At 32.9% G+C, this 21974-nt stretch overlaps 1 protein-coding gene across 1 annotated transcript; it reads right to left on the reverse strand.

Moving 5' to 3' along the window:
- Nucleotides 1–1384: 1384 nt before the first annotated feature.
- LOC114267087 (protein BONZAI 3-like) lies at nt 1385–21397 on the reverse strand. The gene is made up of 16 exons (XM_082915094.1): nt 21101–21397; nt 11927–11974; nt 10372–10520; nt 10205–10253; nt 9165–9221; nt 7023–7202; nt 6797–6931; nt 6440–6501; nt 6232–6331; nt 6031–6145; nt 5836–5912; nt 4910–5047; nt 3313–3477; nt 3115–3228; nt 2856–2952; nt 1385–1729 (listed from the first exon to the last, which is right to left on the reverse strand). The coding sequence occupies exons 1-16, from the start codon at nt 21260–21262 to the stop codon at nt 1596–1598; spliced, it is 1782 nt and encodes a 593-aa protein (XP_082771220.1). The 5' UTR covers nt 21263–21397; the 3' UTR covers nt 1385–1595.
- Nucleotides 21398–21974: the final 577 nt, after the last annotated feature.

Raw genomic sequence — 21974 nt, forward strand, 5'->3', positions numbered from 1 at the left:
AAAAGTATCTCTGGAGAAACTTCAACTTTATTGTCTTAAGTGGACAGAGCTTCGGCATATCAAACTGCTAATATGGTGGCTGAGGAGGGACTGACAACAGCAGGTAGTGTGGATCATGTTTGGCACCCACCAAATTGGGGTTGGGTTAAGGTTAATTTTGATGGTAATGGTGGGGCACATAGGCTATCTAAATTTGCTGGTGAAAGGTTTTGGTGTTATACTTGGGATGCAATGCCACCTGTGTGGCTGGTGGACATGATGGGGTCTGCCTGTTTAACTCTTTGGTTTTTTGGCTTCTATAAATTAATGGAAATCATGAAGTTCTGGGGAAAAAAAGAAAAAAGGAAAAAAAGGGGGTATTCAAATCAAGGATATAGTTGAAGTGCCAAACATGTTTTAAAAAAATAAAAATAAAAGCAAAAAATATATTTGGTACTTGCGCATGTCTTAAAATTTTATTTTGAAAATAGGTAAAAAGAGGGCGATTGCAAGTGTTGCTAAAAAGAAAAGGTAGTTGAAGACAGTTGCCACCATCAAGAAATGATTTCTCATGTGAAATGGTGACTAGAGATGGCCCCATTGGGAGGCGGCAGTCGAAGATGATTTCTAGATGTGATTATCTATAGCTAGAGGTGGTGGTTTGTCGGTGCCAAAGGTGGTTCCTAGCCACAAGAAATGGTGAACAAAAGTGATGTGCAACAATAATGGTCAAAGAGTGTCGCTGGCGATCGTGGCTAAAGGTGGGGTAGCCCAAGGTGGTTGACGGTTGTGGTGATGACCGGTGGATGATTTGCTGAAAAAGGTGAGAGAGAGAAAGGGAAAAGATTGAAAACTCACTAACATATAAGACCAACCTTCTCTTTTTTTGGTTAAAAATTTTATTAAATATTATAAACGTTTCACATTTTTTTAAAATTGAAAATAGATATCAAACAATTTTTATTTTTTGTTTTTTATTTTTTGTAGACATTAAACAAAGAACTATAAAGATAAACGTTACAGTCCTAAGATTTTAATTCCTCCAAATTAGAGCTTTGTTCACCACTCAACCCTAACACGCCATATAAAAACAGAAAAAGAAAAAGAAAAGATGACGACGGTCATTATGCTTTGTACGGTTTGTTAGAATCAACTGGAATGAAATCGTCATTTCATCATAATGTTATTCTCATATTTGGTTCAATAAAAATTATAAAATATATTTGCAAATAGAAGCAGTATTTATCATTATAAATGAATACTTATTGTTAAGGAATGACCATTTCAAAAGGACAAGACCAATTCTTGGCCAACATGAATATATGATATCCAATATACGGACCATTTTTAAAACCCCAACCTTGAGAACCTTAACAATACACAAAACAATATGAAAACACTAAAATGAATATAAACCACCATTTGCCTATCTTATTTCTTATACCACATGCTTAAAAGAATTCAAAACACTGCTTGCTAAACCAAAAGAGTATTTTGCCCTTACCAAACATGTACAATTTTTTCTCTATTCTATTATATTTATATACCATATATTCATAAGCATGAAGAGAAAAAAGAGATATTTACTCCACTTCTTCAAAGTTCTTTTTAGAGCTCTAGACAGGATGATCTTGAAAAGGAGCTTGGGGGAGATTAACAGTGTGCGGTTTGATGTCTCTACACCGCATGTAAGTCAAGAACTGACCAGGTAGCTCTTCCAATAGACTCTGAACAATTGATATCTGTCCACCTGCAGAAACACAAAACAAAATTTACAAGATAAAGTGATAATAGAAGCGCAACTGGCAAAAGACCAGAAAAGAAATTACTGGTGCATAGCGAAAACCTCCAAAATGAGAGAGAGAAGATGAAACAGGTTATATTAGATGTTGGTATGGAAACCTAGCACCTTGTGAATTGCACTAAGGTCCCTTTTAGGAACAGAAATGAAGCTGACTTCGTCATCATCTGAGTTTCAAAACCCAGTTCAGGTTGTGACAGCATGGGAGCCATCAATAAAAACCTATCTATTCCTTGTTCTCCTCCTTTTTACTATGTATCTCTCATGTTTTTTTACAAATAATTTACAAAATTACCTTACATTTTAGTTTTTTGAAAAAATAGGCGCAATACAGTATTTCTATATCTTAAATTACATTTATGGCCCAAAGTACCAACAAAAAAACCATACACCCAAAGTATTTTGCCCACCGGATATGTATTTTGCATATCCAGTCTGCATCTAGCCGTACTGGTACGCTTACCCATACCAGGTAAGTACCTTGAACTTGTACGACAATATTTTAGAAGCACTTCATAAACAAAAATCTTGAGAGGGAATGAGAATCTCATTAATAGTAATATGATTGCTACTAATAAAAATCTTGTGTCATTGCATCAATGCTATTCAAGTATTTGGTTTCATTAGGAATCCTCAATGAGAATAATAAAATTTTAAATATTGTGAGGCCAATTATTATTTTGTACTCTTAAATGGTCAACATTCCTCTAGGAATGTGAGATTTCCCATAGGAAAGTGGGGGAATCAGATTCCTATTAAATTGGGGAGTGTGATACTTGTTGAAATTGATAATTAATAATCATTTTCCCATTTTGATGTGTTCCAAACACTAGAATCATGGGAATCTGGAATAATATTCCCATTCCCCCTCTCAAACTTTGTCATCCAAACCTATCCTAGAGGTGTTCTGAGCTTAACAAAAGAAAATAAATACCAGAAATACTAAACTCTCATGAGCACTAAAAAGCCAATTGTGCTAGATTCCAGTATGTGTCCTGCCCAAATGTGGCCAAAACTCTAAACCAAAATATTCTACAGACTTTGAAATAGTAAATCAAATTAAGCAAGAACTCACCATGTACATCACGCATTGGAACAAACTGTACAATGTCTCGTGTAGCTATCCTCCCTGTAGAACTCTCCAATCGATGTCCATTGTCAGCATCAAGGATCTGTCAAATAATGAGAAATTATACCACACCAAACATTGGAGAGAATTTCTGAGGAACAACATTTCACACTTTCAAGAAACAAGTACGGTACTGTAATTACTAATAGAAAAGAGTCCAGGAGTATGTAATGCAAATAATTTGTTACAGAAAACAAGAATATACCTCCATTTGTTTGAAATCTGCACCACCCACTCCAACAATAAGAATGGATAGGGGTAGATCAGATGCCATTACCAAAGCATCTTTAGTTTCTTGGAGGTCAGTAAGGACTCCATCCTGTAGAATTGTTTCAAAATTATTTTATTGCAAAAATAAAGAATAAGAAAAAAGGAAAAAACAGAATGAAAATTTATCATTCACCGTTATAATAAGCAAGACAAAATACTTGCTGCTGTCCTGGGAGAGCGAACGACCAGCTATTTCGGCAGCAGTGTTGATCACTTGACCGAATAAAGTGGGTCCAGCAAGTGCAACGTTCCTCAAAGCACTACCATAAGCAGCCATGATGCCTTCTACTCCTTCAACCTGTAAAAAGAAGACGGAATTGACCATCACCTCTGTATATATAAACAGCAGGCCTCACAGATTTTTATGATTTCATTATGGACAATAGCATCATTATCCACATAAATCAATAGCTGGGAAGAGAAGTGCAAGTAGCATACTGCCACTGAAAATTAAGATTACCTCCCCATGTGTGGGTCTGGTATTACAACATATGAAACATACAAGTCAAAGAAAAATGAAACAGCATGACAAATCTGCTCGCAATTCAAAAAGTGGTATCCTTTCCTTTAGTCTCTGGCAGCAGATAAAAATGAATATAACATAAGCTTCCCTATTTTTATTTTATTTTATTTTATTTTTGTTTGTATCTACATAGAGTTACAAAAGATAACAATTGTAAGACAATTTATATGCTAAAGTGAGACAATACTAAATTGTGTTCGAAGCTCTTCTATGTCATTAAAAGCATATGTAGCAGACAATTTATATGCTAAAGCGAGACATACTAAATTGTGTTTGACACTCTTCCATGTCATTAAAATCATGTATAATAGAATCGACATTAAAAACCTAACGCCTTTCTAAATGAATGCGGTTGAGTATATTGTTGATTTCACCACCACATTATTCTCTTCTCTACATGTTAGGACTTGTAATAGACACTTGTTATGAGAAATTAATTTCTTTTATTATATTTTGTCCAAAATAATTTAATTTATAAAAATAAAAAAACACTAGAGGGGATGGCCTTTTTTTTATTTATTTATCCGATTCCCATATTTCTAAAGTCTGTATAAATGGTCTATGTTAAAGTGATATTCACCAGCACAATAAGTCATAAATATTTCCAATTGAATACACCTCATAAAATACAGGGACAAAAGTTGATGCCATAATATTTTCACTTCAGAGCTGAATAGTTGAGAACTATGTAAGACGCATGATAAGAACGAAAGAAATAATACTCCAATCCACAATCTCTGTGGTAGGCTGGACACACTAAGGATCTACCTTAAACATGAAATTAGAGAAGATATCAAAGAATCTTATTTACGTGTGAAATTAGAGAAGATATCAAAAAACCTCATCAACAAACATGAAATTGATTGCCATAACTTTTATTCTTACAATAGACATCATATTAACTGCTTCATACCTTCTTTGTTCTGGCTATTACTATTAACTTGAAAAATTAAACAACATAATGACTAGTATACTTGTTGGCCTTCAAAAAACATCCCAATTCATTTATTCTTGAATCAATACCAGAGTTTCAAAAACATTGGTTCACTACACTTGGTTCTTTAGCATAAAAACTGGACTAGCAGTTAATCAAAAAAAGAACAAGGGGAATAAACATAGGAAGATTTTCTGAAGATATAACATCAAGCAGTAATTAAAAGACAAGGACAGTACAATAACTCTTAATTCCTTGCAAAGAGAATTTTACCTCAAAGCCACTTGCACCTCCATTTAAGTTAAAACAATGAGATATAGAACCGTCATATGTTCTTCCACCAAAGCCCCAAGCAGGAAAGCGTCTATCAGAATCATAAAATTGTATGACCTCCCCAACCTCCATTATGGCCTATAAGGAGTTCAGTCAATACAATATACAACCAAGATGTATTTCTACTAAATTCAAAAACAAAAGACTGCATGAAACACAGATGCAAGTGTGATACTTTGGATGTTACAATATTTATTTATTTATAATATTTGTAATATCATTATATAATTTTCTATTAGATTGGATTGTATTGTTGTATTTTCTTCTTCCCCTTCATATATTTGAGGCATCCCCTCTTTGTATATTATGCCAAAAAATTTACTACAAAAAGTGATGTGTGGTCCAGATTCAATTTTTGTACAGTGGGATCCACACTTGAAATGAATCTCAACCACATAATGTGCTTTTTCTGGATAAATTTTATGGGTCCCTACCATTTCTGTATAATATTACTCATTACAATAATATGGGCACCTATATTCCACACAAGGGAATCCACTTGAAAGAAAGGATCACTACTTATAGTGCCTTTCTTATTAGTAAGATAGGTTGCTTGAGCCAATCCTTAAATCATTGTAGGAAGGTGTATGGGAGTCAACCCCTTGACCAATCATTATGGGTTGGCACCATCACCTCTCGCACCGCAAGGTGTGGTGGTTATCCCCATTGGAAAAATTCAAGAGTATTTTAATTCTATTGAGTGCAGCAGCCATAAAAATATCAGTTATGCAACTTATACTAAGATCACACTATAAGATATCTCCAATCTGACTAAATTATCCTGCTTGGTTGGACTAATTATGCCAGTTATATGAAGAAAAAAAGATATCCCAGATTTGAGAACGTCCATGGTCACACGACCTTACCTGCTGGTAAGCATTCAACCGCCCAGTAGGATCAATGTAGTGCAAGGAATCTGGATTTCGAGGATTTCCATTCGAAGCTGGAAAAAATATAAACTTCAGTGTATGAAACAAGCAACTTGCAGTACAAAGTGATTATTTTCTTCTTCTTTTTCGGGCTCCATAAAGTAGTTTTATAGAATGTTGAAAGTTGATTACCAGTAAAATCAACAGCTACCATGAAGTTCAGCTCAAATCCACTAGAAATATAATCAAGAAAACTGTACAGTTTCTTCTCATAAAAGCCATCAACAAACAGTTGGCCCTTTAGAACCTATACATAGATAAATACCAGGGCTTTTGGGCATCAGGTACATGTAATGTGTAGCTAAAAACTATTTCCAAGTAAGAAACAAATACCTTGTCATGAGCACGGTTACGAGAAGATGGAAAAATAAAATTCGCACCAATTTTTTCTTTTTGAAGTTTTTCTAGATCTGCCACCGATTTCTGAATTTTACTGTTAACAACAAACTGCAGATTTAGTATGTATGACCCAGCCAGAATGACTAAACGAAAATATATAAAACAAGAAACTTAATTGGAAAGAGAGAATTGGAATAGTTACCCAATAAGTACATGATTGCCATTGCTATTGAAATCAAAACACTCAATAACTAATGGGTTATCCTGCACCAAGTGAATTGTCACCAATCAACATTTAGGAAAGAAAAATTAACAGTTACCTGCATTTGCATCATCATAGCATATTGGTTAATATAAGTGGATTCTGAACACAGTTTTCTTTTTGGTTAGAATGATCTCTGGTGGGCATTTCATTTCCAAGTCAATAATGCAAAATCCTAAGGGTCGTTCCATTCAGGCAGTTCTTAAGTTCCTTATTGGAACAAAGACACAAGAAAACCACAGATATCAAACCTAAAACAAGGCCTAGCCACTGATCAGAAGAGGCTCACAAGCTTACCTTGCTTCCAAATTGCTGCATAGTCAAACATACGGGCTTCCAAATTGGATTCAAGTTGTTGTTGACAACTTCTGTTTTGCAAATCGGAACAGCACCTCCACTCTCAACAATCCTAGATATTCTTAAGAAAGGATCCTGAAAGGAGTAAAAGGAAAGAAACAAATAAGAGCCAAAAAACCTAAGAGTAAAAATAGAACTCATATGCACAGCTGCTTCATATACATACACTTTTGGAAAATAGGTCCTTGTTGTCCAAGTGCGAACAGCGAAATGTTATCTCAACAGCATTCCTTGAAGCAGCAGTTTCCTCAGCATGGACAGTAAGTGTCCCCAAGTTTTTCAGACCTCTTTGCCCATTTTTATTTTGAAGATTTAGGGTCAAACTTCGACTTTGTTTAGTCACTATCTGCCATGAGTTAATAGAGGGGAATTCAGACGCATACTGGTGTAAGCCCAGGAATGTGACAATCTCAATTTGTTTAAAAGAAAAGAAAAGAAGGAAGTAAAATTTATTAGCCTCCCGTATATGAAATTTGCAAGAATTTTTCAGATAGAATAATCACAAGGATATGCCTCTTTTTGAAAATAAACAAAATGCATATATATATATATATATAATTATGGACGCACCATATTTTGATCACAAACACCTAGTCTTAGAATCTACTTGCACAATTTGGAAGGACATGCATGCCTTTCCAATTTATGGGAGGTAACAAGCCTGTCCTTCAGAAAAAAAAATCCACATCCAAATGCTTTGGCATGTGGCTCCCTATACCTCCCCATTTAGAGTTTGCTTATGTCTTTTATATTGAGTCTGATTCATAACTTTGACCAATATTGTAGCGAGACACATGCATTGTTAGAGACACTACCAACCACACTGGCAAATCAATTCACGTACCTTTATAGCTTCCTACACCATAAAAAGGTATCTCCAGCCAAACGGTTTGGCAGCAGTATGGTTCCTTGGTAAACATCTATTAGAGGTGTGTACATGAGAGTCATTTGCTAGTACATTTTTAAAAATAGTTCGTAGTTTGAAAAGTCAGGTAAGCAAATTCATGACCATGCTCTGTTATGCCTACATTGGCACTCTAAAATGAATCAAAAGATTCAGGCAAGTGGCAAGATTATCTGGGGTGCTTTCCTTATGATAATGCTTATCAAGTGAATATTTCGTTAAAATTGGGGGAAGGTGGCCTATTGTTGTTATTGAAACTGAGCATTTTGGTGAACTATACCACAAAATAAGGCAGCAAACTGTAGTTTGTGCAAAGACAAATTTTCAAATAGAACAATAAACACTCTACCGAAGAAGCATGGACACGGACATGAGACACAACACAGACTTGCCAACACGTTAATCTTCAAAAAATACAAGACACGACACATGGGAACACACAAAATATGTAGTTTGATAAATTAATTATATATCATATATATGAAAATATCATTTAAAGATAATTTTTTTAAAAAGGGGCAACATAACACTAATTCCTACAAATCTACATTTCAAATTTACAATGTTTCATGCATATCTAAGCAAAGGATATGTATGTGTGAAGTATCCAAAGCGTGTTCAGTCTAAAAAATTTAAAATTTCATTTACATCCAAATCCTATTATATTTCAATTTTTTTTTAGAACTCCACATACTTCAGACAATTGAAGTCATGTGCTATTAACACACATGAAACACTTGGCAAATTAAAGAAAATAAAATGAAAGTCAACTATTAAAATCAAAATATTATGGATGTATACTTACCTATCTCTCCTCCTTTGGCATTTTTAAATTTAGGACTACGAGATGCTTAAAGCTTCCAATTTGTTTGGGAATTAAACTAATCAAGAAAAAAATCAACTTTTTGCTCACACTTCTTTTCAAACAGAAAAATTGTGAAAATGATTTCTTACTTTCAATAAATATAAAAATATTTATAATGTTAAAAAAAATAAATTGTAATTATTTTCATGTATATATAAATCTCTACTTATTTTGTTTCCATGTTCCTGCCATATGTGGTGTTTTAAATTTTTTTGAAATTTGTTGGGTGTTCTTATCGAATCACATCCATGTCTCATGTTTGTATCCATACAATTTCAAGAATGGAAACTTCTATCAATACATATTTGCCAAGAATATTTTCTGCATTTTTATGGGCATGTAATGCTAATTCTTTGCCACTTTCAGTTGAACATCGTGGAAGTAACCAAACATGTTGCAAAAATTGGACCCAACATTGAATTACATAGCTTTACCCATAAACAGGAAACTAATGTAATATATGTGGAGTTAATATGGTCACAAAAGCACATGAACACAGTAATTATTAAGTGAAATCCCTTAGATCAAAGGCAACTTACCTCAGATATAGCACAACTGGCTTCACCAAGAAATTCTTGATCTTTCAACTTCAGTGTCTGCAGGATACCAAAATATGAAACTTCATCATCTGCAATTTTTTCCCATCTCTTATGATGAAAAGCTGCTAACAATTTGTTAATCTAGAGAGAAGTTGCTACTCATTGGGCACTACTCATTATACTGATAAGCATGTGAACTAAATTTATCCTCAAATTTCAGAGTTGACCCCTTCATTATACAAGATGAATCTCTTGAGTTATGAGAATTAATAATAGTAGCATTCCTAAATAAGCTTAAGAATCAAAATGAAAAACAGAAAAAATACAAAGAAAAAAACAAAGCTCTCTCTTGCTTTCTTGTTGTGTGAATATATTTATGTTAGAGAAAAGCAACTCTAAAATTTCATATATGCTAATAAGAATGGTTCTTTGGGAAGAGAGAGAGAGAGAGAGAGAGAGAGAGAGAGAGAGAGAGAGAGAGTAAACACAAAATTGGAAGGAGTGTCAAAACAATGATAAAATTTCACTGACATTATTCAATTATTAAATAAGTAATAGTTTGGATCTAGCTAAAATTTAACATCACCAAACTATTAAAGAACATAATCACTTATGCACCTTTGGAACCTAAGAAGCAATGGACACAGGACATAATGATTGTGAAAAAATTAGGATATGGACACATCGGTGATACGGAAAAAATATATATATATATATATATTATACATTTTTATTGCCTTTGTATATGGATATATATTTAGCGCACAAATAAAAAGTGTCCATTTATATATGAGTGTATTTCTATTATTTTTTCACCTTTTCCCTCTTTGTTTCCACATATTATACTTTGCTCCCAAATTAGCTTTCTAAAATTATTTTTTTTAAAAACCCACAAAATTGTCCTAAGGAGTGTCCACACAGAGGACACGGATGACCTAGGGCATCACATACTCAAACCTTGAGGCATTGGCAAAATGGAGAACAAATCTCAGCTACACCGGGTGAAGCTAATTGAATTTCAAGCAAAAACCATAACATACCTTCACATGCAAATTGTGGTATCTCGTATCAACATCATACACATGAAAGCTGCAAAAACAAAATGTATAGACATTTGAGATAAATTGTAAATGCTTAAACAGAGAAAAATAACTATTAAATGCAATGAGCAAGATAAATCAGATGATCCCAAGTACAAAAAGCTTACACCAACTGCTGAACAATCTCAAACTGATAAGCAACATTAATTTTCTCAATCCATGCAGGTTCCAAAGAGTTCATTATCACTTCGGTGCGACCAAGTTCCTCAAGCAATCCATCTCTTTTCTTTATATAAACTACTGCAATAGGATCACTCTGCATTGAACAAGATAATACTTCAGTTTAAACCATCTTAGGACAAGGGCTGGCATAACACCTTAGTACATATCAATGAGTACATTACTGAGCTAAGTAGCTATGCGCTGTCTCTTGCACACGTGAGTCATTTGCTCTTAAATCTGGTAAGTACTTAATAATAAATGGCTTAGTTGTAAATTGAACTCAAAATTTTTACGGTCCAAGCCCCACTTCCCAATATTTCTTGAGAGGCAAGAGAGGCTACTCAAATATGCAGTGCGCACCCTCCTTATACATAGGGAAACATCTCCAGAGATGTTAGAACCTAAAGGACTATATTCAATCTAACATACTCATCCCCTTACATGAGCTAAAGGCATGCTATCATCTCATTATTTCCTTTACATGTAGAATTGTCAACATAGCTATGTCATGCCAAAGATGTTAAATTGAGGTTAGCATTACTTCCAAAAATTTGAACAATATATTTGGATATATTGTTTCAAACTTATTGCATATGTTCAGATTTTGGTATTGAAATTCATGCATTGAGATAAAGAGTGAATTTGAGAAGATAAACATAATTATACTGTGACATTATGACAGATGGTTGTGCGGAAACTACAGAAAGAGCCAACGGTTAGTAAAGTAGATATAGTTAAGAGTGAATTGGCTTAAAGTTGGGACAAGAAGATCATGGCTTCTAGGGTTTCAATTACAGCTTTATATCAGTCACAGGGACGAGAAAGACACAATGCGCCAAGTGAAAGCTGCTCTTTATTGATTCCCCAAAAGGAGAATAACAAGAATGGTCATACATTCTTCTAAACTGTATTTGTATCAAAATAAACAGCCTGGTGTTGCTTAATAAGCAAAGGAAACTAGCATCCCTACTTAATTGGCTCACATGGTATCATTACCAAACCAAACTAGGTTGCATCCCAAACAGGTGCCATTCCACTATCAAAGATTATATACTCAATTAAATTAAATAATCCATATCATTTTTATTACCACATCCCATGAACTTCCCGACTAACAACTAGGTGATGTAGAAAACATCAATCTTCAAAAACGAGATTCAACTATTAGGAGCTCTTGTCTAGGTTTCTTTTGAACAATCTTTTTGTGACTTTCACATTTGACTCCTAATATTGGCTTCTCAAAGGTCAATATACTGAGAATCACACAAAAAACAAAACAGCAGAAGTTATAAATAATAGCCGAGCTTATCCTTAGCATCATGATAAGGACAGCCACGAACATGATGACAATCTTGTACAAAAAGTGATGAATCCATGATGAGATGGCAATAAAAAAATTAACCATACCAAAAACAACTGTATCCACAAAAATAATTCAACAGAATCATTGCACAAATAAGATACAGTTCTCATATGATTTTAGCAGTAAGAAAAGCTTACCTTGGAAACAATGTCACGATCAAGTAATTTGGAAGCGGATAGAGATAACTGCGGTTCAAAATTGAGATACATTATCACATCATGAACAATAAAATTGCATGGACAGATTCTACAAAAGAGAGAGCCACAAGTTCCTTAGAAAAATCAACTAGGTGTAACACCCTAGTTGTTAACATTTCCTTTACATCTCCATATTTCTTATTTTCATTACTAGTTTATTACATTTAGAGTTATGCCTTCTTGTTTGCTTTAAGAATCTTGGATGGCATGCTATATTGTTTGTTTTGAGAAGTAAGACTCAATATGTTATCTTTATTGTCTCTACATGTTCACTTGATATGAAATGAATTAGAACATAGAGACAATAACTATGGAGACACTCTTTTATACATATCGTGAGTCTGCATGCTTTTATTCCCTTAATTAAGATGTGTAAACGCCTTAGCCTAATGTGGCTAGATTCTATTCATTGTATAAAACTTAGATTACTGCTAACAAAACATGATTAGTGGACTTAATTGGGATTAGTTAACCTTGAGCATAATTAACAAGGCTAAACATGCTTAGTTGACTTGATCTCAATTAATAAGTGTTAACCATGATTAATAAAGATAAAATAGTGATTAAGAAGTTGGAAGATAAAGCACACACCGCACTTCCTACCAGGAGGAATGACTCGAGGGAGAGAGAGACACTTGTCTCTCTAAAAATTTCGAAAATTATAAAATTAAACTAGAAATTATATAAGCAGAGGGAGAGAGAGAAGAGAGGACCTGTGCAGAATTTTGTAGTGTATAGTTAAAGAGAAAGTGAAGTAAAATGGAAGAAAGAGTACAGCTCAAGGTTTCTAAAACAAACTTAAAACTCCGAAAACTATAAAATTAAACAAGAAATTATAAAAGCAGAGGGAGAGAGAGAGAGGAGAGGAACTTGTGCAGAATTTTGTAGTGTTTAGTTAAAGAGAAAGTGAAGTAAAATGGAAGAAACAGTACAGCTCAAGGTTTCTACAACGAACTTAAAAATTAAGGTAAAATTCATTAATTGTAATCTAATCTCTTCTGTCATCTCAAAATAACATGATTAAAGTGAATTCAAATTGATTAATTGAAGGCTATGAAGCACAGGTACAAGAATTGGTATTGGTACAATATGGGTACGTTAATACATTAAAACTTAAAAAAAGTAGGGTACGGGTACAGATAGATACGTTTGTAACAAATATGTATTTTTAATTTGGAGTAATACAAAAAATAGTTACATGACTTAATTTGTTAAAATCCAACCTACAATTCACATTTAATGCCAAAAGTAAAAGTATAAACTAAAATTAAATGTCATTATATTAAATAATTTACAAACCATAGCTTAATTTTAAGATCATGCTAAGCATAAAAATAAAAATAAAAAAGAAGTCCAATAAATTTAACTTTATCTTTGTATTAGAAGAAAATATTGTTTAAATTGAGGTACAGGTACGACTTGGGTATATATACTAAGTATGTCTCGGTATGCCAAAAATTAAGAAAAAAAAAAGTTGGATACGTGTTTCGTGTACTTAGTACGTATGCAGAAGTACCATATGAAGTACCATATGAAGTACCAGTACCCGATATGTACCCAGTACTGGTAGAGTATGTTTGTCGAAGTACCCATGCTCCATATATTGAAGGAATTAGGGTTGGACACCATGTCTGAATTGGATTAACCCTTTTTAGTTGGGAGAAATCCTTAATTCTAAGAGATTTAATAAGAATAATGAGGCCCTCCTCTCTTTTTGACTTTTAGGTATTGTATTTCATCTTCTTAGATACCTTAGAGGGTCCTAGAATGAGTTTTTGGACTTTTGACGATGGCCTAGAGTAGCCAGTTGTTCAAGAATGACCAAAATCCCCAACAGCACCTTGTGTTCTTTTGACGATATCTCTTTCTATACTTAGGATTTCGATATGAGACCATTACCATTGAAATCTAAACTTCCAGGCCTCAATTTAGATGCAAATTTTTCCCAATTTTAAAGAAGGAGATATGCCCATTTGAAATTAATCCACCAAGTTTGCCAGCTCATTTGAGTTGGCCTCTCAAGCAAGACTGTGCAAACCAATATTTTTACTGTTTTGGCCTCTTTGATCTATATTTAGCCCTAAAACATAATGTAAGACTTTTAAGACTCTAAACACAATTTTTGGACCTTGACTTATCTTAGATGACTTAATTTTGGGGGTAGGGTTCTTCAACAAAGTGAATTGCCCTGATTTTGTTATGTTTGAATCATGTACCAATATGCATTGTATTTATGCTTATGTAGGTTAATTATCTTGTGGACTAACATACTTCTGTAGGGTTAAGGTGAGTGATGTGAAATTTTTTATCACTCAAGAATATCATATGTCTGCTATGTTCAATGTATAAAGACGACATCAATGTTTTCAAAAGCTCTAGGCGCATCGAGGCACAAAAGTCACCTGGAGCCTAAGCGCCGAGGCGCAAGGCGAGGCACAAGTTATAGAAGTTAAGCAAAATATTAATAAAGCACAATTTTCAACATAAACAAATATTTAATATGTATATTATTAATTTTTTTAATAAGAAGAAAAAACAATTAATTTTTTTAATATACAAGGTTTTAAAAAGCGGCCGCAACCGTTACGTAACGCCGTTACGTAACGGTTTTGGCGGTTACCGCCACCCGTTACAGCCGCTTTTGCAGTGTGATTGAGATTCACAGGTGTGTCGGCCGTTGCGGCTGCCGTAGCGGTCGTAACGGTGCTGTAACAGCCGTAACGGCCTGTTACGCACCGTTACGTAACAGTTCCAAACTGTTTCTTCCGAAAAAACACAAAAAAAAAAGCTAAAAATGGGAGAAGAGGGATAGAGAGAAGAGAGAAGAGAGAAGATAAAGAGAGAAAATGGAGGAGCAAGAGATAGAGAGAGAGAAGAGGGAAGATGAAGAACATGTGTCTATCTATTCAGCTGCTATTACTAAACCATTTTGTTTGTGTGTGTCTATCTATATATTGTTTGAAAATAATAATAATAATAATAATAATAATAATAATAAGTGTGGTCATTATCTATTTGGCTTGGTTAAAATATGTATATATATATATATATATATATATATATATATTTAGTCTCTTATTTATTCTCTTACTTTTTTCATTGTTTATCTTATGTATAATAGTTAGTAATTGATTTTTTGTATAATATAAAGTCATTAATTATTAAAATAAAATGTAAAAAACTCAGTTTATAGTGATTTAAAAATATGAAATATATTGCATCATACTTAAAAATTTATAAAAATTGATCAATATTTATTTTTAACCCAATAAATATGATCATGGAAAAAAAATATGCGTATCGGTAAGTTTTTTTCAAATTGTACAAAAAATAAAAAAATTCACGGTTCCGGTTATCGCAACCGTTACACTACGGCCTTTACACCCCGCAACCGCAACCGCGTCACCGCCACCGTTACGGCGACCGCAACCGCTTTTCAGAACCTTGTTAATATATATATTATTTTATTTATTTATTATATTTTTTAAATAATGTGTTTCAATTAATTTTTTTATTTTATTTTATATACATGTGTTTATTTTTTTTATTACTATGTATAAGTATATATTATATTTTACATATTATCTATAAGTATATTATATATTATATAATAGGTATTGTATAATATTATATATATATGAATCAATTATATTTTATATATTATCTATAAGTATATTATATATTATATAATAGGTATTATATAATACTATATATATATATGAATTAAGAAGCTAAAGAAAGAGACAAAAGAGAGAGAGAGAGAGAGAGATCGCGATCACGAGAGAGAAGGCGAGAGAGAGAGAGAGAGAGAGAGCGATCGTGAGAGAGAAGGCGAGAGCGAGAGCGATCGTGAGCGAGACAGAACGACGAAAGAAGAGAAGAGAAGAGAAGAGAAGAGAAGACGAAGACGAAGCAGAAGAGAAGAAGCAAAGAAGAGAAGAAGAGGAGAAGAGAGCCGAACCTATTGGAGTGGAAGAAAGCCGAGGCGCACAAGGCACTCGCCTTGTGCTTCGTAATAAGGAGCTCGCCTCATCGTCTAGGCAGCGCTTCCCCTGTGTCGCCTCGCCTCACCATGCCTGAGGCGCAAAGCTGCGCCTTGCCTCGCCTTGAGCTTAGGTGCGCGCCTTTCAGAACACTGGACGACATCATGGTTTTGATCCAAGATACTATTAGGGCCGTAAAATATACTAATAGTTTTGTCATTGAGAGGTCTTACCACATTGTGGTTTGGACATATAACTAGAGTTGACCTAGTTATGTTTAGTACCCCCTAGATGGACATTGTCACAATGATTGAAATGCAAAGTATATAATATGTTGTAGTTCAAATGTTAGTTAAGCTTCTGTAAACTTTTTGTTTATGTTTAGAGATATCCTTGTTTGTTCTAAAATGGCTTTGATATATCTCTTTGTTCATTGGATTTTTGGCTCATCCCTCTTCACTATATATGTAGGTGATGACGGTACTTGAAGACCATGTGATTCAAGCCTCATGTATATGTGCATATCCCCCTGAGAAGGAAGAGCTTTGACATTTTGAGGTCATTGTATATTTCCAGCTTGATACTTCGATTTGTACTCTCTCTTATGTTGTCAATTGTACTCCCATGTAAATGAGCCTAAGTTGGTAGTATAAGATTCTATTTCGTCAATTTGTGCACTTGTTCTAAATGGATATATGTAAGCTTCTACTATCCAATCAGGATATACTCCAAATTAATAGTACCATATGTTTTGTTTGATTAAGCCTTTGGAAGTCTATGACTACTAGCCAGTCATTACCCTATTCTAGCTTGGGGTGGTTTGGGGTCATGACATATCTTATCCAAAAAGAAAAATGAAAAATGAAAGAAAGAAAGAAAGAACCCTACTATAATATAGTTTAGTTCAATGTATTTTCTTTCCAGTGGTGTATTATTGTTGCTCGGGAGGTGTTGGTGAAAGCATGAGGCACACATAAGCGCGAAGGCCTCGTGGAGCCCAAACACAAAGTGCAACTGCAAGTGCGACTTGATTGAACTAAAAGACACATTTTTAAAAAAAATAATCTAATGGTTAGTCCTAGACATTTCTAGAAAGGTTGTTGGTGCAAATTTTACAGACTTGTTCAATTTCTTAAAATTTTATGAAGTAAATTTAAAAACCATTATTAATGAATAATATGACAATTAACTGACCAATTAATCATATCGTTTAAACCTAGCTTTTATATAATTTTCCTTCTGTTTTAAAAAGTATTCACAGCCATGATATTTGATAGCCATGGTCAAAATGAAATACATGATTGAATCACAATATGCCCAAAAGGCAAAGACAACAAAGCACTAGAATGGTAAGTGGCAGCTTCTATGCCTACCATAAGCAAATGCAATCCTAAAGTTTATAAGTATCATCCTCAACATTGTCATCACAAAATTTGTAACCCTCGCCATCTTTCTCGTCTAAAATAAGGTCTCCCACATTAGCAGTATGTTATGAACTAGAAGTAATTTCCCTTCCTTCAAATTCTTTTTCTCCTTTTAGAACTTATTCACTTATACTCTGTGTTGTCTTGTACTGTACATAGTGTATCATACCATAATATTGGAGTATTTGAATAACAAATTAAGGACCCATTCAATACTATTATGATCTAAAGGTTAAAACTAAAAAAATATATTTTTTAAACCAACAATTAAGAATAATGATATTCACACTCCAATTTTAGCCTTTCATACTCCCCTTGTGAGAGGCTAAAGGACAAAAAATAGTGTGAGTGGTTTAAAGTGGAATATGAATATCATTGTTCAAAATCAAAAAGCAACCTTTAAAATCCAATATTATTCCCATGGTCAAAATCAATGGTAGAACAAAAATGCTAGGGACATGGAACCAACAACACCAATGAACAAATATGTCAAGGGGGTTCGTATCTATAGATTTGAACCATTTTATGCTTGTTGGAAAGTTCGCTTTATAGTCAGTTTGTATCCGTAACATTTTTTGCGGTAGAATACAAGAACCTATCCAATTTATGATGCCAATTAGACCTTAAGACCAAGTCCAAATAAATCACAAGTAGCAAAAATTAAGGAATATTATGTAGTGGGACGAATATCATTGTCATAGTTCCAAGATGTACCTTTTTTTATCCCAAGCTTGCTACAACTCAAAAGAATCTAAAAATCATTAGAAGATTTCACTCATTCCTATGACAAACTTTTAAGTCTGGAACCAGCAACTTTGTCTTATTGTTAGAAGTCAACTATGTCAATAACAAAGAGAATCTTGCTTGGTTTTCATTCAGGGGAGCACTGCCACCTTTTATAAATTGTATTGGGTTGGATCATGCAGAGCAATGGTGGCAATGTAGTCAACCCATCTAAGCAAACAGATAGAATTTCCTAGTACAGTGTTTCCATAACATTGTCAGTCAACATGGCTGCATGGATTCATCTGATTCACTTGGCTTATCCCTCTTTTTGTTTTTCTCTTTCTTTTCTGTTTTAACAAATGAGAATAATCTTGCTGTCCAACTCTAACTAGGAAAGGTAGTTAACTTTATCGTATTGTACATTTCAACTAACAGTTCCTTTTGTTGTCCATTATGCATCGGTTTTCCAGTGGATTGGAACTCTCAAATTTTATGAAATATAAGATTTCATTACACATCCTTCTCATATATAGCATAGATACAGACACAAGACATGGACACCCAAATCCATTTAAGAAATAAAATAAAACAAGACAAAAAGAAAAAGGCTTGGCATGCAGGAAGTAACAAAATGATATCTTTTTTGGGGGGGATAATTTTTTTGCATAAAAATGATCTCAACCGTAACTTTTTATTTTTTAAATAATTCATTTCCCCACAAGGCCAAAGACAAGAATAATTATTAGAAAATGTGGCACCCAAAATACATCATTGCATCAACCCTAGAAACCAAATAGGTGGGTCTTTGTTCTGGAATTATTCACCCGGTTTGTTTTCAATTTTCAAAAATAGTTTTTTGAGTTTTTAATTCGTATTTTTATATTTTTTAAAATATTTTAATCAATTTTTTTTTTTTTTTAAATTCACTTAATCTTAATATACTCAAAAAGTATAAAAATTGCACAAAAAAATTTAAAAATTCATTGAATATTATACTTTTTAAGCATATTTAGATTAGGTGTATCTAAAAAATACATAAATTTTTTTAAAAAAATTCACTAAAAACAAAAATATATATATGTATGAAAAATAAAAAACCCAATTTTCTGAAAAGTGGATTCAATTTTCTGGAACCAAATTTAGGATGGAACTTCAAATTACACTAACAGTCCGTTTGGATTGAGTGATTTGAAATATTAAAAATAATGCATTTATCTTAATTCATATCACATGATTGATTGAATTAGTAAAGATGAGAGAAATAGAGTGAAAGCAAAAGAAATAGTGGGGAACTAAAGAAATAAAAATTGATGCTTAGCACATCTCCAATGGTTGGATAGGTAAAAAGAGCTAAGTAAAAAGAGCTAGTTATTGCTATAATTTAGCAATAAATAGTATTAAAATATTTAATTTTAACAGTTTTGCTCCAATGATACAATGTAAAAATTTCAACTTTTCACACAAAATGTCAAATCAAAATGCTATATGTGGATCCATGGAGAAAAGAGATAAAGATTTTAGTTAGAGGTAAAACTTGTGTTATATTTGACACAATGTTTACCTATAAATAATGGGTCCATTTGAGAAGTAGGTTGACTTTTTGACTTTTTAGCCATTTTAGCCTGGAGTTAAAAAGTCTCGTTTGGGAAGAACTTCTTAGCTTTTTTGACTTTTTGTGAGAGAAAGAATGTAATGATTATGAATTAGATGTGTCGTTTTGTCTTATTGGACTAAACAGCCTATTTTATCTTTAATGGTGGGTTATATGGCTTGCTATTGTTTTATTTGTCTTGAGGTTTTAAAATTTTTACGCGATAAGGTACATGACCATAGCAATTCATATACCTTATCGTTAGCGTAAAGATTTAAAAACTTCAAAACAAAATATAATACAACCCACCATTAAAGATGCTCTAATATGGAGAAGAAATAAAATGCTGACACTTATGAAATGTCTCATATCACAACCCACAAAATTCAATAAAATAAATAAAAATAAAAAGGGTTAAAAAAAAATAATAATGATAATAATAATAATAATAAGGGTTCTTTTCTTCTGGAACAATTGAAAAAAATTGGTATGAACTCACAATAATTACAAAAAGATACTTTCATCTCTTTGTAATTATTTTGAGTTGATACCATTTTTTGCAATTCTCCCTATCCTTTTTCTTTTGAAATTGTATTTTAGGTTTGAATGTTATTTGCAATCTTGTTGCAATAATAATAATAATAATAAAATAAATAAAAATAAAAAATTTACATAGGATTAAGGGGGAGTTTGGCATACTCTACAATACCACATTTTTTATCTTTTTTTAGGTCACATAATCTCTTCATCTTTTGTGAATCATATAAACCTTTTTATTTTTCTACATATCCTTTCATAAAAAAATCAAAATATAGAGACTTATTTAAATCATTCCACACAACCCTAAAGTAAAAAGGAGTGTTAGATGAAAGAAAAACAATAATGATAGAGACCCTATGTGTTGACCCATTCATGTATTTGAATTTCTTAGAATTGTGTCTGATGTACTGTGTTTAATTTTTTTTTTAAATTGTATCCATGTAACCTGAATAGTTCAGATCATTTTGGGTCGCTACATTTGATATGCAATTGTTAAAAAATTGTGGAGAATTTAACATCCATCCAAGGTATAGATTTTGATCTCTTTGCCATGGAATCAGGCATGACTAATTCTGATAAAAAAAAAAAAAAAAAAATTATTACTGGTTGGTATGTAGACCTCTACTTTCCATTAGATTACATAATAATAAATAGGCAGAGGAGGGGAGACTTTGCAAAACGCGACAAGGACCAAAAGAAAAATAAAAGATAAACATTGACAAAGTGTGGTGATGAAAGTGGACACAACACAAGGGGGGGCTACAATGACATTAGGGTTTTGTGTGGTTGGTAAGGGGTTTTCGTTTGTGTGGTGGTTGTTAATTGCAGAGAAGAGAGAATCAAAATATACCTCAATTTGCGTGAAAAGAGCGTTAAGACCTTTGGTTCGTAAGAAAAAGTCGACAGCATCGTTGTGTGCAGTACTAACCCCACCACTGTTCTTTGTCTTCTGTTGTTGGGCCCCTCCAACTGCCATTTGCCCCCCCTTCACATCCGAAAAGCAAGCCCCCATTCCTCTCTCTCTCTCTCTCTCGCTCTCTCTCTAAAATTCTGAAACTCTGTAATATTCACCTTTGACACGGAGGTGTCGTTGGTTTGTGTTTCTATCGAATACCGAATTCCGAATCCCGAATCCCTATCTATGTATATATAGATATAGCAGGTGCTCTGTTTTTTATTCTTATTTTTGTCTTATTTTGAGACGTAAATGAAAAGTCAGATTTTTTATAAAAAAAAAAATTATATATAAAAAATTAAAGAAGTGATATAATCTTTAAAAAAATTAAAAAATCAATAAATTGACTATTACTAATTTACTTTTATATATTATGATTTCTTTTGGTAAGTTGATTATTTTAGGCCCGCTTGAGATAAAAATTGGGACTAAAATAATCATATAGGACAAAATAGGTAATTTTAGTTAAATATGACAAAATATCACATCTCCATAATTATTTTATTTTTTCCCTAACAAAAGTTAAAAAAAATTAAAAAAACTTATTTCAAACGAGACTTTTTAGCCTCAGGCTAAAAAACCCAAAACGCCAACCCACATCCCAAACGAATCCTTAATATGTTAAAATATTTGTATTTGAAAAGATAGTTAAATTTTTTTATAATTAGATATGATATTTATGAGAGAAAAAATTAAATAATTATAAATTTAATGTGATATTTTATTTTATTGACTATTTTAATCTAATTTATCTTTTCATAGAATCTAA

The sequence above is a fragment of the Camellia sinensis genome, chromosome 2 (genome assembly GCF_055761805.1).
Source record: "Camellia sinensis isolate YWXY chromosome 2, ASM5576180v1, whole genome shotgun sequence".
Lineage (NCBI taxonomy): Eukaryota > Viridiplantae > Streptophyta > Magnoliopsida > Ericales > Theaceae > Camellia > Camellia sinensis.

What these genes read in the sequence shown, in the direction of transcription:
- LOC114267087 (XM_082915094.1), bottom strand. Translation starts at nt 21,262, where the DNA reads ATGGGGGCTTGCTTTTCGGATGTGAAGGGGGGGCAAATGGCAGTTGGA. An exon ending in ATCGTGACATTGTTTCCAAG is followed by an intron (nt 10,521 to 11,926) that starts GTAAGCTTTTCT and finishes TGTTCAATGCAG; the next exon opens with AGTGATCCTATTGCAGTAGT. An exon ending in CCAGTTGTGCTATATCTGAG is followed by an intron (nt 7,203 to 9,164) that starts GTAAGTTGCCTT and finishes AACTCATGGCAG; the next exon opens with ATAGTGACTAAACAAAGTCG.